The 14,298-nt window shown below is 43.9% G+C and overlaps 2 protein-coding genes across 4 annotated transcripts in view; one reads left to right on the forward strand and one right to left on the reverse strand.

The window, feature by feature from the left end:
* The first annotated feature begins 81 nt into the window (after positions 1 to 81).
* Positions 82 to 10,196, forward strand: PSMC2 (proteasome 26S subunit, ATPase 2). The gene is made up of 12 exons (XM_065630971.1): positions 82 to 359; positions 3,390 to 3,427; positions 4,625 to 4,706; positions 5,768 to 5,867; positions 6,210 to 6,341; positions 6,965 to 7,037; positions 7,150 to 7,245; positions 7,503 to 7,667; positions 8,168 to 8,255; positions 8,999 to 9,201; positions 9,735 to 9,831; positions 9,921 to 10,196. Exons 1-12 carry the CDS (start codon positions 290 to 292, stop codon positions 10,076 to 10,078), a joined length of 1,302 nt encoding a protein of 433 aa, XP_065487043.1. The 5' UTR covers positions 82 to 289; the 3' UTR covers positions 10,079 to 10,196.
* A 2,092-nt stretch (positions 10,197 to 12,288) lies between these two features.
* The window catches only part of SLC26A5 (solute carrier family 26 member 5), a 36,000-nt gene continuing 33,990 nt past the window's right edge, over positions 12,289 to 14,298 (reverse strand). For 2 of the 3 annotated variants that reach the window (XM_065655632.1, XM_065655614.1), the window contains exon 19: positions 12,289 to 14,084. In XM_065655632.1, the coding sequence (XP_065511704.1) occupies positions 13,945 to 14,084 (140 nt within the window). In that variant the 3' untranslated portion in view covers positions 12,289 to 13,944. The remainder of the gene's footprint in view (positions 14,085 to 14,298) is intronic. The other variant, XM_065655623.1, reaches the window with a different exon arrangement.

Genomic DNA, 14,298 nt, shown 5'->3' on the forward strand with positions numbered 1-14,298 from the left:
CGCGCCGCCTCTCCGCAGCGGGCCCGGCGGGCGGCGCAACGGGCCCCGGCTGGGTTGGGGCGGCTCTGACCGGCGCGGGGCGCTCCGCTCTGCCGGCGGCTGCGGCGGGCGGAACTGTGTGGCTGGGACAGCGGCGCTGGGGGGAAGGAGATGCCGGTGGCGCGAGGCCCACGGCGCGGTCGGGCCGGTGCACCCGCCTGTGGTGTCCCCCCGGCGCGGCCCGGCCGGAAGTGCCGGCGGTGCTGAGTAACGCATCCGGGGCAGGGCGGCGCGGAGCCGGAGCGGGAGGATGCCGGACTACCTGGGAGCCGACCAGAGGAAGACCAAGGAGGAGGAGAAGGAGGATAAACCCATCCGCGGTGAGAGCACGGGCGGGTGGGGGCCCGGCCCTGCCGCCTCCCCGGGCCCAGTGCCCGTTGCCGTGGCAAACCGTTCTGCCGTGGCAGAACCGGCAGCGCCCCCCTCCCCCGTGTCGGGCCGGTGTCCCCGTGTCCGTGGCGGGGAAGCTCCCGGGCACCGGCGCTGGGCACCGGGGCGGGGCGGCGCTGCCGGCGGCCGTTTCGGTGCCGGGCGCGGTGGGGCTGAGGCAACCCGGCTGGCGACAAATAAACTCAAAAAGCCCCTCAAATGCGGTGTCCGGCGCTGCGGCCGCCGCCCCGCCCCGAGCGGACCCGGCCCGGGGCCCGGGCTTGGCCGGTGCCGCCTGTGCGGCCGTGCCGGGGCGGCCCGTGGGGCGGCGGTGTCGGACCCGCCCAGCAGCGCCGCCCGGCCCGGCCGAGCTCTGCGGGACACCCCGCGGGGCCCGCGCCGCAGGGCTGCCCCACGGGGCGGGGCGGGGACCGGCCTCCTGCCAGTGCCGCCCAGCGACAGCGCGGGGGGCGACGGGCACAGGCTGCAGCACAGGCTCGGAATTACTATGCGTCCTGTCGTGTCGCAGCAAAAACAGTAGCATAATTCAGCCACAAAACCTGTGTGTCACTTCTGTTCGTGAATAGGCTATGATGTAATCCATCATGATAGCAGACTGTAATTGCCTTTCAGAAGGGCATAAAAACTCAAGGCGCATTAACATAACATCTGACACAAGGTCACATATTAATTAACGTCTTAAGTCCTGTTGTGCAAGGAATCCTGTGTTACCATCAGGCTCCAAATACTTTAGGATTTATATATATATATATATATATATATATATATATATATATATATATATATAGACCCCCAGTTTAAGAAGGACAAGAATTACAGGAGGGAGTCCAGCGGCGGGCTATGAAGATTATTAGGGGTCTGGAGCATCTTTCTTATGAGGAGAGACTGAGACAGCTGGTCTGTTCAGCCTGGAGAAGAGACGGCTGACAGGGGATCTCATCAATGCTTATAAATATCTCAAGGGTGGGTGTCAAGAGGATGGGACCAGACTCCTTTTGGTGGTGCTCAACAACAGGATGAGGGGCAACGGGCACAGACTGAAGCACAGGAGGTTTCGTCTGAATATGAGGAGAAACTTCTTTACTTTGAGGGTGCCAGAGCCCTGGAACAGGCTGCCCGGAGAGGTTGTCGAGTCTGTTTCTCTGGAGACATTCAAACCCACCTGGATACATTCCTGTGTGATCTGCTCTGGTGAACCTGCTTTAGCAGGTGGGTTGGACTAGATGATCTCCAGAGGTCCCTTCCAGCCCCAACCATTCTGTGATTCTGTGAGTAACGAACACCGGCTGGTGTTTGGAGCTGCTGGCAGCCCGGCCCCGCATGGTGCAGCCTGGCCTGGCTGGTTCCAGGGGTCTCTTATAAAAGGCTACTAAAAAGCCTGATCTCCGCTTCCTAAGACAAAAGGCGTTTTGTGGTTTAATGGTTAGTTAAAAGATCAACCTAATCAAACATTAGAATTTCCTATTCTGAACTCCTGCAGAGTTGGCTGTCAGATCATGCGTGTTGCCACTTTCATAAGAAATTCACTGGAAGCAGGAGAGAGTGAGGTGGCAACTTTTTCTGGTGGTGCCCACATAGTGTGAAAATTGCTGCTGCTCCTCATGTTTGGATTCCACTGGCCTTTTTATTTCATGCCAGTAAATATTAAATAATGCATCTGGAGACAAAACCAACACTGTATGTAATCAGTGATGGGCTTTGAACTGTTACCACTCAAGAATTTTTGAACTGTGGCAACAGTACATGTGAAAAATCAGTGGGTTAGTACAATTAATCAGGAAAGAAAATAAGGATCAACACACACACACAAATCCTCTCAAATCCTGTATAATACACACTTCACCTCGATCTTTGATATGATGTGGTTTGCGTTTCCTCTATCTTAAAAAGACACAGTGGAATTGGAAAAGAGGGAAAAACAGGGGAGTGCCGGGGATGCTGAAGGTGAAGGCTGTAATTCAGTCTGAAAAAGAGATGGCTCTGGGGGGAAGGAAGAGGGAGTGGAAAAGGTCTGTTAAATGACAAGTGATATGGCAGTAAATAGGGAATGACAGGGATATTGAATGGAGAGGGTTCGCTGGAGCGGTCCTGGAGGACTCTGCGCAAAAGCTTATGCGTTTAGCAGCTGAAGCTGCTTGTTCTGACGTGGGAATTCTGAGGCCCAAGTACAATTTTTAGATTCCAAGTTCAAGTCAAGTAAATGCTGATTTAAAACAGGGGATTATTTCCTGCATATTCTGCTGAAAGTTTACAGGGGTTCAAGCAACTGTCAAAAATATTAATGCAAGGGAATTCTTTTGAGGGGCTGTTAATAACAATATGTGACCTGTCAGTGGGAGTTCACTGTCTGTTTTCCACGTTCATAGACCTTCTGTTGGAGAAGGGATATCAGACCAGACTGTTTATCCCATCTGGTATGACCATTCCCATGTTTTATGTTTTACAATATTAAAACTCAACATTGTATTAGTTATTGATTCCAGGCTGCTTTAGTAGTTTATGGTAGTTTTTTGTTCCTGGGACCAGCTTAGATTTGGCTGCTGTTCCCTGCTCACACTGGGCAATTTGGAAGAGAGACGTCACTGGTGGGAAGTGGGGACAGTTTTTCATTGATGTTTTCTTAAACATTAGGAAACAAAAAGTTGAAAAGATCAAGTTTTGATATCTTCAATTTCTTCTCTGTACAGTCACAGGTCATAAGCTACTCTGAGTGAAGTTTTAAGTAGGTTGCTTGATGTGAACTCTGGGTGGTACTAAGTTTTGGACTGAAGAGAGTAGCTGGAGACCCTATTTTGTTTTTCTTGAATGTCAGATATTTTTTGTTCCACTTTGGCTTAGTGAAAAAGTAGAAACTCAAAAGAATCTCTTTAGAATGTATGTTTTAATCTTTTAGAAGCAGAATTAATACTGCTGGTTTTGTTTTTAAAATTGAAAGCTAAGTCTTTCCTGTGTTGTTTCAGCTCTGGATGAAGGAGATATTGCCTTGCTGAAAACCTACGTAAGTAACATACAGACGCAAGAGTGTTAAATCAAAAAAGAAAGTTGAGCAGGAATGGAGGGATGTGTGTTTAGTGAATAGCAACTATGCTTCGCCTACTGCTTTTCTTTCCTGCCAAAATCTTTTCTCTCTTTCCAATGAGAAAGCCCCAAACTCAACCCACAACCCTGGAAATAATCCAGTGGTTCTGTTAACTTGGAACAAATGAAGTATTTTCTATTTTTGCTTTGTATCTTGTAGCTGTCTTAGAGATCTAACATCTAGGGCTTTATTTGGGCTCTTTCACTAACTGATTTTCTTGCTTCATAAAGAACTGTATCTTTAAGACCTTTTCTCCCATCAAATTTACTTGTTTTTAGCAATCATGTTAAAAAACTATTAGTGAGGGATACATGTCAAATCTTGGGAGGTGTTTCCCATGGACAGTAAGGCTTAAAATGCAAATCTCCCCTCTCCACCAGAAAGTACAGTGGATCTCTGAATAAACTCTTGAGAAATGAAACCGGCAGCTTAGCTTATGTCTGGGTTTGGGTATTTTTGCCAGAAGTCTGGACTTTTTTGGCGCTGAGAGTCCTTTATGAAGCTCTGGAACTGGGGAAGGACTCTGAAATACAGCTTGTGCCCACTGCAGCTTCCTTTTTGTTGCCAAGTTGATACGAAGGAGATCTTGCAAAGGAAGTCCAGATCTGCCTGCATTAGGCAGGGCAAGATAGTAAAGCATTTTATCACAAGCCAGAGTCTGGCTTTTGATTTGCCCCCTGATCTTTCTGCTGTCTTCTGTGGGTGACAGAAAGGTTGGGTAAGGTAGTTAAAGCATGTGTACAAATGATTTTCAGATGATGTATACAGAATTCCATCTGTATACAATGTTTATTAAGTATTTTTTAGACTTCAGAAAAAATTTTTTTTTTAAAAAATAAGGCTGAATGGGTTTAAAAGGAAAAACAAATCCTTGAAGTTTACTAATATGAAAAATTTCCACTTGTGCAATTGGTCAATTGTGTGTAGCTGCACTCTGTTTTTGCAAGCAGAAATATTGTTACTGGAACTTAATACTGTCTTTTTTGGCTGTGATCAGTAGTTGGCTGTTACACCAAGGCAGTCTGTTGAACATCTTGCTGCTCAGCAGCTATTGACATTTCTTCCTAAACATAAAATAATTCGAATTATGAAGTCTACGTGATATTTCTTTTCCAGGGCCAGAGCACGTACTCAAGGCAGATCAAGCAAGTAGAAGATGATATTCAACAACTACTTAAGAAAATCAATGAGCTCACTGGTATCTTTTTTTCTTTAAATAACTTTCAATAGAAGAGACAGGTACCAAAATGAGTGTTTTAAGAAGCTGATTTTAAACAACTTCTGCATTAATTTATTACTGTTATTTTTCTCAAAAGGATACGTTTCTTTATTTGGTAACATGAGATTTTTGCTTTGTAGGTGATGGTCTTTTTGGTTGGGCAGGGCTGATCTGTACATATAATGATGTAATTTTGTAGTTTAACACATTTTTATTCAAAAGTATAATTTTTATGTATTATGGTAGCATGAAACAAATGCCCCTTTCTGTCACTAGATAATTTGTTGTGATTTGCATCAGCCTGTGTTTGAGTAGTCAGTGAACTTCCATAGACTGCAAAACCCCAACATATTAAGTAATGGTATCACTCCTTGTATAACAAATAAATGTATATCAGAGCAGCTGGTGTTCCAAATCAGCTGGTCAGTTACAGCATTTACAGTAAAAATTAATTTGGTCCCTCATTTTTCCTTGTTTGTTTCACTGGTGTCTGTTGCCCTGTTGCTAATCTTTAGTGGCCCTCAGTTCTGGCAGGAAGACTATGATTTCTATTTTACAGTAAAATGCTTTATTCTTTCAAATACATCATGGATATGTTACTTTCTATATCCATGATCTGGAAGATTTATTAGATTTTTTACCTTAGAACAGAATAGCGTTAGTTTTTTCATCTGTGCGAATCCCTTAGGTTTGGATATCTTGCCCTAAAGTGTTCCCTCAATGAAAGCACTTGCAGAGTTTCACTCCTTTTCTGAAACTTTTAGAAATGTGCTTCTCTGTCCGTCAGGCTTGGCTGCAGACATCTGCACATTGCAAAACCGTACGAGAGGGTAGCCAGGCTGGTATTTGCATGTTTAGCCAGCACAGTCGTGTAGGCCTCATTTCTTTAGGAAACCTGTTTTTTAGGAAGTCCATCAAAGGCGTGTTTTGGAGGTCTCGAAAAGCTTCCTGCAGGCTTGTGTCTGAGGTTCTCGGTGTAGTGAAGGATGCTGATGTAGCAGTAAGCCGCTGCCTCCTCACCTTGTCTGTGTTGTACGCAGGAATCAAGGAATCTGACACTGGGCTGGCGCCTCCTGCCCTCTGGGATCTGGCTGCGGATAAGCAAACTCTCCAGAGCGAGCAGCCGTTACAAGTTGCGAGGTGGGTGCTCGCTTGCTCTTTGCAGTGGAGCTGCAGAGCGTTAAAGATGTCATTTATACCTTGCGTGTAGACTTTTTAAAAAAGTAAGGTTCACATGTTGTGCATATCCAAAGTGTTTTTTACCATTGTGTCAAAAAGGAACTGCATTATGCTTGATGATGTATTACTTACTTCATACCTGTATTCCTGTAATTATTGTGTGATGCCATAATATCAGAATCACAAGTACAGTAGCTATTGCGGTGTATTTGGAAAATAGAACTCTCTCATTGCGATGCTTACGCAAATAGCAAGCCAGTTTGTTAGTCTGCCTGGTGGTGTTAATTGTATGTTCTCTGTTAGGTGTACAAAGATAATCAATGCAGACTCTGAGGATCCCAAGTACATTATCAATGTCAAGCAGTTTGCCAAGTTCGTGGTGGATCTCAGTGACCAGGTGGCACCTACTGACATAGAAGAAGGCATGAGGGTTGGGTGAGCAAAACCTTTGTGTTCTTATGAGTTTTACCAGAGACCAAAGCTTTCTTATCTGACCTGTTAGTTTGACAAGTCAACAACTACCAGTTCATTTTTTTGCAGGGGTTGAAATGTTAGCAATAATGTCTTTCTGTTAGAAGACAGTAACTCACCAGCATGCTATGCTGGAATCTTTTGATTTTGATGTCATTCTGACGAGAACTGTGCATCAGAGGCTGAAACCTTTCAGTTTGGGTCCCAGCAGTCCCAGCTCGGAGGGAGCCTGCATATCCTGCTGCCTCGTTGGCAGTCTGCACAGTTACACACAGGGTGGCCACAGGAGATGTTCGCTGAGGAGGTGAAGCCAGTTACTTTTAGAATCAATGTTTTGCCAGGTTGCTCCATGGGATATTTTCAAGTTTAGTTTTCAAAATACTTTGGAATTTTTTTTTAAACAGTAAACTTCTCTGCAGAAAGAATTCCAGTTTCTAGCCCATCTGACTTTAAGAGCTGGGCTGTCTTGATGCCAGAGAAAAGAACAGTGTAAGAATTCAGCTTCTAATTTACAGAGTTGTTTCTATTAATACATGACAGTTTAATTAACCGGTGTTAAAATAATAGTCTTTATGCTTTCTCACCAGGGTGGACAGAAACAAGTATCAAATCCATATCCCCTTGCCTCCAAAGATTGATCCCACAGTCACCATGATGCAAGTGAGAGCTGCCTTTACTTATTATGGCATTGGATTTTGTTCTGGGCTTTAAAAGCCTAGAGAGAGATGCAGCATCAGACTGTTAACTGCTCGCTCTCCTTTTTGTTGTGCAGGTAGAAGAAAAACCAGATGTCACTTACAGTGATGTTGGTGGTTGTAAAGAGCAGATTGAAAAGCTGAGAGAGGTGGTTGAAACTCCTCTGCTTCATGTAAGTAACCTCCAGATTGAAAATTCTACTGTTTTGAAAGTGTTCTCGTCATCTGTTAGCATTTGAAAAGCAAGAAAAGATAAAGTAGCTGAATGTAAACACCCAAGTGAAAGGAGGTCTGATTTTAACAAGTGGATTCCAGTGTAGCCTGGTTTCTATTGCTCTTCACTGAGGATTTTCTTGATTTGCATATACTCTTTGATGCACATCATCTTTAATTTACACATAACCTTGCCTTCTGTTTTGCACCGTTACAGCCTGAAAGGTTTGTTAACCTTGGGATCGAGCCTCCCAAAGGAGTACTTCTGTTTGGGCCGCCCGGTACAGGCAAAACTCTCTGTGCCCGCGCCGTCGCGAACAGGACCGATGCCTGCTTCATCAGGGTGATTGGATCGGAATTGGTGCAGAAGTACGTGGGAGAGGTGAGAGCAAATACTTGATGGAGTGCAGTGATTTGCAGATTTCCAGTTGTGGGGACCAAACACCATAGTGGGTACGATGGATGAAGGTACTTGCACAAGGAGGGGAGGAACTGTCAAACAAATCACTGCAGATCAGGGGATCGGTTACAAGACCTGAAGTGTTCTGTTGTCGGTGAGATGGGTTTTGAAGTGCAGAATTTAATCTGTGGTTCAAGAGGACTCTTGGATTAGGATTCTGTTCCCAACTCTGCCACTTATTTTTGCTTGGCCCTGAGGTAAATAACTTCATCTGTACTTCTGAATTTAAGAGTAGTAATTTGTCTCTCCTTCAGAAATTGCTTTAAGATTTATGAATGTTCTGTTATATATGTGTGTACAAATAAAAGAGTTTTAGCATTGGAAACTTAGAAGTGTTTGGAAGCATGAAAAATTTAATTTTGATAGTTTTTCTTTAATGTGCCTTGAATCTTTAAGAAAATCTTGATTTTTTTGGCTTTCAGGGAGCTCGAATGGTTCGTGAACTCTTTGAAATGGCCAGAACTAAAAAAGCTTGTCTTATATTCTTTGATGAAATTGATGCCATTGGAGGTATGTTTGTAGTATCCGTAGCTCTAATCTCATACCAGAACTTTCAGATTTTCATGTTGTGATTTTTTTATCTGTATTGCTGCATTTCAGGAAATGTACTTGTTAATGCCTGTTAAGTAAAACTACTACCAACATGTCCCATGTCTGGGAAACTATCAAGAAGTGGTTTATGTAGTTTGAATATATTTAGCTGAGATGAGAAGTCATTTTGGCATGCCAAAAAAAACTTAAGTGAAGAAATCTCTCTATTGTGCTTGCAAAAAGTACTGTTAATTTAAACCCCCTTCAGCTTCTGGACTCGTACTAAATCTTTGTTACCGCCTGAAAATTAAATTATTTTTTTCTTTTTCCCAAAGGAGGTGCTTTGGTCTTTGAAAGTAGAACAATTTTTACACAGACAAGACAGAGAGGGATTTTGGTTGAGAGGAGGCAAAACAAGCAAACTACGTATATAAATTTCAGCAGCTCAGCCAGTTATTGGGCAGGGAGACAGGCCTTTTCACACAAGGGGTGAAGAGACAGGGCTTTATTATAACTGACAGATAACACCAGTCACTCTTTTTTTGAAATGTGTCATTTTCAAATAATCCCCTCACACCGTTTTTTTAAACTCATCACAAATATTTCTATGTAAGTTAAAATTATTTTTTCCGGGTGTCTTCTGTTTCACAGCTGCGACACCTTCTCCATGCTCTGAAGGTCCCTCTCTTATTTAGTGAAATACGTGTCTCTCCTCTCCCCAGGTGCTCGTTTTGATGATGGCGCTGGGGGGGACAATGAAGTGCAACGTACCATGCTGGAGCTGATCAACCAGTTGGATGGTTTTGACCCCCGAGGCAACATCAAAGTGCTGATGGCTACAAACAGGCCCGATACTCTGGATCCAGCCCTGATGAGGCCCGGCAGGTTGGACAGGAAGATAGAGTTCAGCTTGCCTGATCTTGAGGTGAGAATGATTTCTTCCACAGCTGAGTCTATTCTGATACCAGAGGGTTTCTTCAGTGAGGGCATTACTGTCTGGAAGCAGTTTATGAGAATTAACAGAAGCAGCACTCTTAACTTCCGTGAAACTACCTGGAAATTTGGGGGATTAAAGATGTGCCAAAAAGGTTTTCCCACATGGCACAGATTCCAGCCCTGGCCGAGAAGCAAGCGCAAACAGCTACATTCACTGTGTAGTCCTGACTCAGGAGATAAGGGATCTTTTAACCAGATCCATGATTTAGTTCTTCAGTTGGAACATCTCGTTTGGCTCTTTTGAGAGAGATTTCTTGAGGTACTTCTACCATTAGTACCTAATGTACTTAACTTGGTATCATGGACACTTAAACATGCTAGTCCAGATGTAGGTAACTATATTTGGGAAGCGAAAACAGATTTGTTTTCCATCCGCCGTTGCTCTGGATGTGTTCAGCTGCTCACTGAGAATCATTACCTCTTCCATAGCATGAGCACTTCTACCCTCCGCTCTTTTTGCAGGGGCGAACTCACATATTCAAGATACATGCTCGTTCGATGAGTGTTGAGAGAGACATAAGATTTGAGCTGTTGGCTCGACTGTGTCCCAATAGCACAGGTAAGCTGAATTTTTTTAAAACAATTTTGTATATGCTTCATCTCCTCTGGTGCTCAGTGTTGAACTTATTTATCCCTTTCTTTCCAAAGGCGCTGAGATTCGCAGTGTCTGCACGGAGGCGGGCATGTTCGCAATCCGAGCGCGTCGAAAAATCGCAACAGAGAAAGACTTCTTGGAAGCAGTGAACAAAGTCATTAAATCGTATGCAAAATTCAGTGCTACCCCCCGCTACATGACCTACAACTAACATCTTGGAATGTTTTTCCTGTTCCTGTTGTTAAACTTTCTGTGAAACAAAGATCCAAGTGTAGTAATTCATGTCTTGTTCTTGGAAGCCAGAAATAAATTGGTTGTTCCTAACAGTAGGTGCGAGGTCACTATGAGTGTGTTCTATGCTAGCGCAGTATTGCTGCTGCAGAAAAAAATTCTCAGTGAAAGGCTGATAACAGCCTAAACCGAGATATTTTAAAATATTAGATAACTGGGCAATCCAAGGTTTAAATCTTCAGTCACCCTTTACAACCCAAAACTTATCATCTCCACTGTGGAGGTGCTGAGAGATCCCCAAGTGCCTGCGATGTTTCCGGGTGTGCTCAGAAAGGCTGGGGCAGTGCTCAGCACGAAGGTGTAGGTGTGTCCCAGGAAAACCGATGGGAACGGCTGGGAAAAGAGCCAAGGAGATGGCAGATGGGGCTCAGCTCTGGTGCTGGGTGGTCTGAGTCATTGCCCAGCTTAGGGAAGACATGAAGGAGCGTGTTTTCTCTCCCTGGGTGGATGCTCTGGTACCGTCATAAATTGTTTTTTCTTCATCCCTTTTGTTAAGACTGTTTGGTTTTTTATAAAATAGTTACACATTGGGGTCAAGAGGGAGGAAGAAGAAAGTGTAATTTCATAGTGCTAAGGGAAGGAAGATTCCTTTCTCCCAGTCTTACTCTAAAATTTGACATCAGTCCCAGCCCATTAGTGAGCACTGCGATATTGTCCAAGATGCTTTTGTGTACAAAGGGTGACTCTGGTGGGGTCCTGATGCTCCAGGAGCTGGGCAGAAGCCAGTAGTTGACATCGTTCATCGAGAGGATGCCTACAGAGCCGGATCATTTGATCAAGGTAAAGCAACAGCCTCACCTTTTTTTTTTTTTTTTTTTTTAAGTGTTGCATTAAAGTTGGGGCGGGGAGAAGGGCGGGAAGAGAGCTTGAAGAAATACCTGAGGGGAAAAAAAATGCTTTTGGGAACAGTTTTTGTCTTGGAAGTGAGAAAAGTTTTATCAGGCCTTATTTTGAAACAACTGGCATCAATTCATCAAGCTCGGCTTGTGAGCTACTTTATTTTTTTCTGAAAGAGGAAGTGTGTGCAGCAGGGAACCTGCACACGGGGCCTGGACTTTGTCAGGATTTGGCCAGTGTCAGTATCATGAGAAGCAAACGTAGGCAACCCTGTGGTTTTGCCCTTACCTGCTTGAAAAACTGGTCTTAATGATTGTATGTGATTTTTGGTAAGAACATTTTGGGGAGGGATACAAGTTTATTGGTGGGACAGAGCTTCTTTCATTTCGAGCCTGAGAGGGACGTGATTCAGAAAGCAGCACTGACAGAGTTGTGTCTGTTTACCAACTGCAGCACTTGGAATTAAGCATACCTTTTACTTAAGGATAAGTGCAGTAGGTAAAAAGAGTTTGGATCCTACCAGGTACCCTGACTTATCATCAGTACTCCTGCAAAAAAAAAAAAAAAGAAAAAAAAATGGAGAGGAATATTACTTTGATTATTAAAAGGTATCTTAACACTAAACCAGACTTAGGAGACGCAGCGACATTTGCAGTGCTGGGGCTTCAGCAGTGAGGGCTGGGGGCACCACCCTGTCATTGCAGACAAACTGGAAGCGGGGGGGGAGACGAGCCCTGTTACAAGTTCAAGGATGTGGGCTGGTTTAATCTAAGGCAGGATTTCCATATTTAGCTCACAGTCTGCTAATCCGTGTAGGGAAGAGGCGGTCAGGTCATTTCTGAGCAGGTAACTCAGGCTGGGAGCTAGAAGCATCAGCTGGGGGCAGCAAAGCACAGGAGATGAGTCCAGAGCTGCCGGGTTTTATGTCACTGGCTGAGTCACCAGCCAGGAGGGGCTGCACAGGCTGGGATCTACTGGGACCCTCTTGGCCTCAGGCTTCCAGTCCAGCATTCCAGCAGCTCCCCAGGAAGCGCAGCCGCTGCTGCCAGGATGGGAATTGCAGCATTACATGCATCCTGCAGCATTAACTGCATCACTGCCTGGCCTGGAGAGGGCTCTGTGTGGTGGGGGAGCTGGAATCTGAGCAGCAGGGAGGATAGCATGGAGCTGGCGACCCTTCCCAGCAACACACACGTGCATCCGGGGACCTCGGCTTGTCCCACACACAGTCTCACCAAGACAAAGTGGAAAATGTTAAGTCATGACCATCACTTTATTTTAGAAGTTGACAGGATTTGGACATGAACTGAAGAGACTACATAGTTAAAAACCGAAGCTGCGACAAGCTGGAAAGTAGAAAAATATACTGTATGTAGATACAAAGGCTTGTTGAACTAGTTAACGTTATAAAATGTACCAAAAGTTGTATAAATAAACACGCTCAATGTGTTAACATGCATCCAATTCACCCTGTAAACTCCAGCTAAGCAGTAATTTCTGATGCAGAAAGCTTCCTATCCCTATTGGCAGGGGAGTCTGAGCAAAGAAAACATCTTCCCTGGCTGCTCACGGTTCTTGGGAAACTTGATTTACCTGAAGCAAGCCTGAATCGCAACAAAGCTTGAAGCAAAATGAACATATCAAGTTCTGCATTCAGAGAGAGGAAGTAGTTTGAATTCCTTTACGCACAGGACCTGTGATTTGAGGGCGTTAAATGAAACGTCACTGGCGTTTCACTGCCCCTGTGCTGTCAAAATAACCTACAGAGACAGTTGTAGGTTCCTATCTCTGCTCAGAATCATAGCGATTGTTGTTAGGGAAATACAGGCACTGACGATTTCTTTCTTTTGCTTGAATTACATTTCCATGTTTCTCATCTTACACCTGAAGTTAAGCAGTGCCACAGTGGCCAGGTTGTAAAGACAAGAAAAACCCTCACACTATCGTTTCTTTTAAGAAACCAAACACGTAACATTTTTGAATTCTACTGAAATCTATTTTGCAAAGCACTTAGAAGCTGAGGCGGAAACAGCACTGCTGCCAGGAAGACATCTCGGGCAACACAAAATTACTTATCTTTTGGTTTTGGACCGCTGAGACTTTAGACCTTGTCTATATTTTTATTCCAGCTTAAGAGACTGCAGATAGGGCATCAGTTCTTAATTTAATTTTAGCAGGCTTCACTCCTGCCTTTAACCAGTTTTGTCTTCAAATTTGGAAGCTAAACTAGTTTTAGTTTAAAATCAACTGTATTATTTTCGAGAAGGCATAACTAGGTTTTGGCACTGAAAGTACCATATTGATAATGTAATAATTAAACAATGAGTTTCTAATTGTTTAGAGTGAAAATGTCCAGGCAATGAAGGGCTGAGTATGATTGAGACAGGTTACATATTTAAAAAAAAAAACTGTAGCATCCAAGTTTAAAAAGAGTAGCAGCTTAATGCCACCAGTGTGAATTCATTAATCCAGCTTGCAGATTATCATAATTTATATAAATCTGTTTTATGCAGATGTTGACATCAGGCTTTAAAAGCCATCTTAGAAAGTTCCTTCAAGACACTGGTACAGTGCATTGCAATTGCAAAACAATTATTCCTGCAAGATCCCACCTCGCGGTGAGTTAAAGTGCCCATTTTCTCAACAGGAATAGGAATGTCACCTTGTATCAGGTTCCGATTGTAGCAGAGTACACTGAATTTTCTTGTCTTGCATAATTTTGTGCTTGTATGTCGTTGGAAAGCTATACCCTGACTGAAGGAAGAAATTCAAGAGCATGAAGGCTTCCAGTTCCTTATCCACTTTTCCTACAGAAAATAAGCACCACTCTATACCCGTAAATACAAATAGCCTTAGGCTTCTCTTTAAACTGTGCAAATTCAATATTCAGAAAGAGTCTCCATCAGCATAAATCTGGCTTCCGTTCTGCTCGATGCCACTCTGAAGAGGTCACAGTCGATCTGTGAAGCTGGCCTGTCTTTCTTTCACTTGGCAAGCGAGGACGGCATCATGAATACTGTGAAAGAGCAACTCTCTCATTGCAGCGTTATCAAAAAACTTCAGTCTTGTCAGCTCATCCATAACAGGGCCTGAAAAATAAAAATCAAACATGCCATCAGTGCATGAACAAAGTATAAAGATGGAAGACAATAATATCCCAGGAAAAAGATGACAACTTGTTGTCTTGTTATTACTTAAAAAATTTCAAACAGCCAGGTGGATCACATGCTACTTCTACTCCAAACAAGTAATTCTCTTATCCAGACATACACAGAGGCCTGTTCTTGGCAGAAGATGCTACAA

This window comes from Caloenas nicobarica, chromosome 1, assembly GCF_036013445.1.
Source record: "Caloenas nicobarica isolate bCalNic1 chromosome 1, bCalNic1.hap1, whole genome shotgun sequence".
NCBI classification, from domain to species: domain Eukaryota; kingdom Metazoa; phylum Chordata; class Aves; order Columbiformes; family Columbidae; genus Caloenas; species Caloenas nicobarica.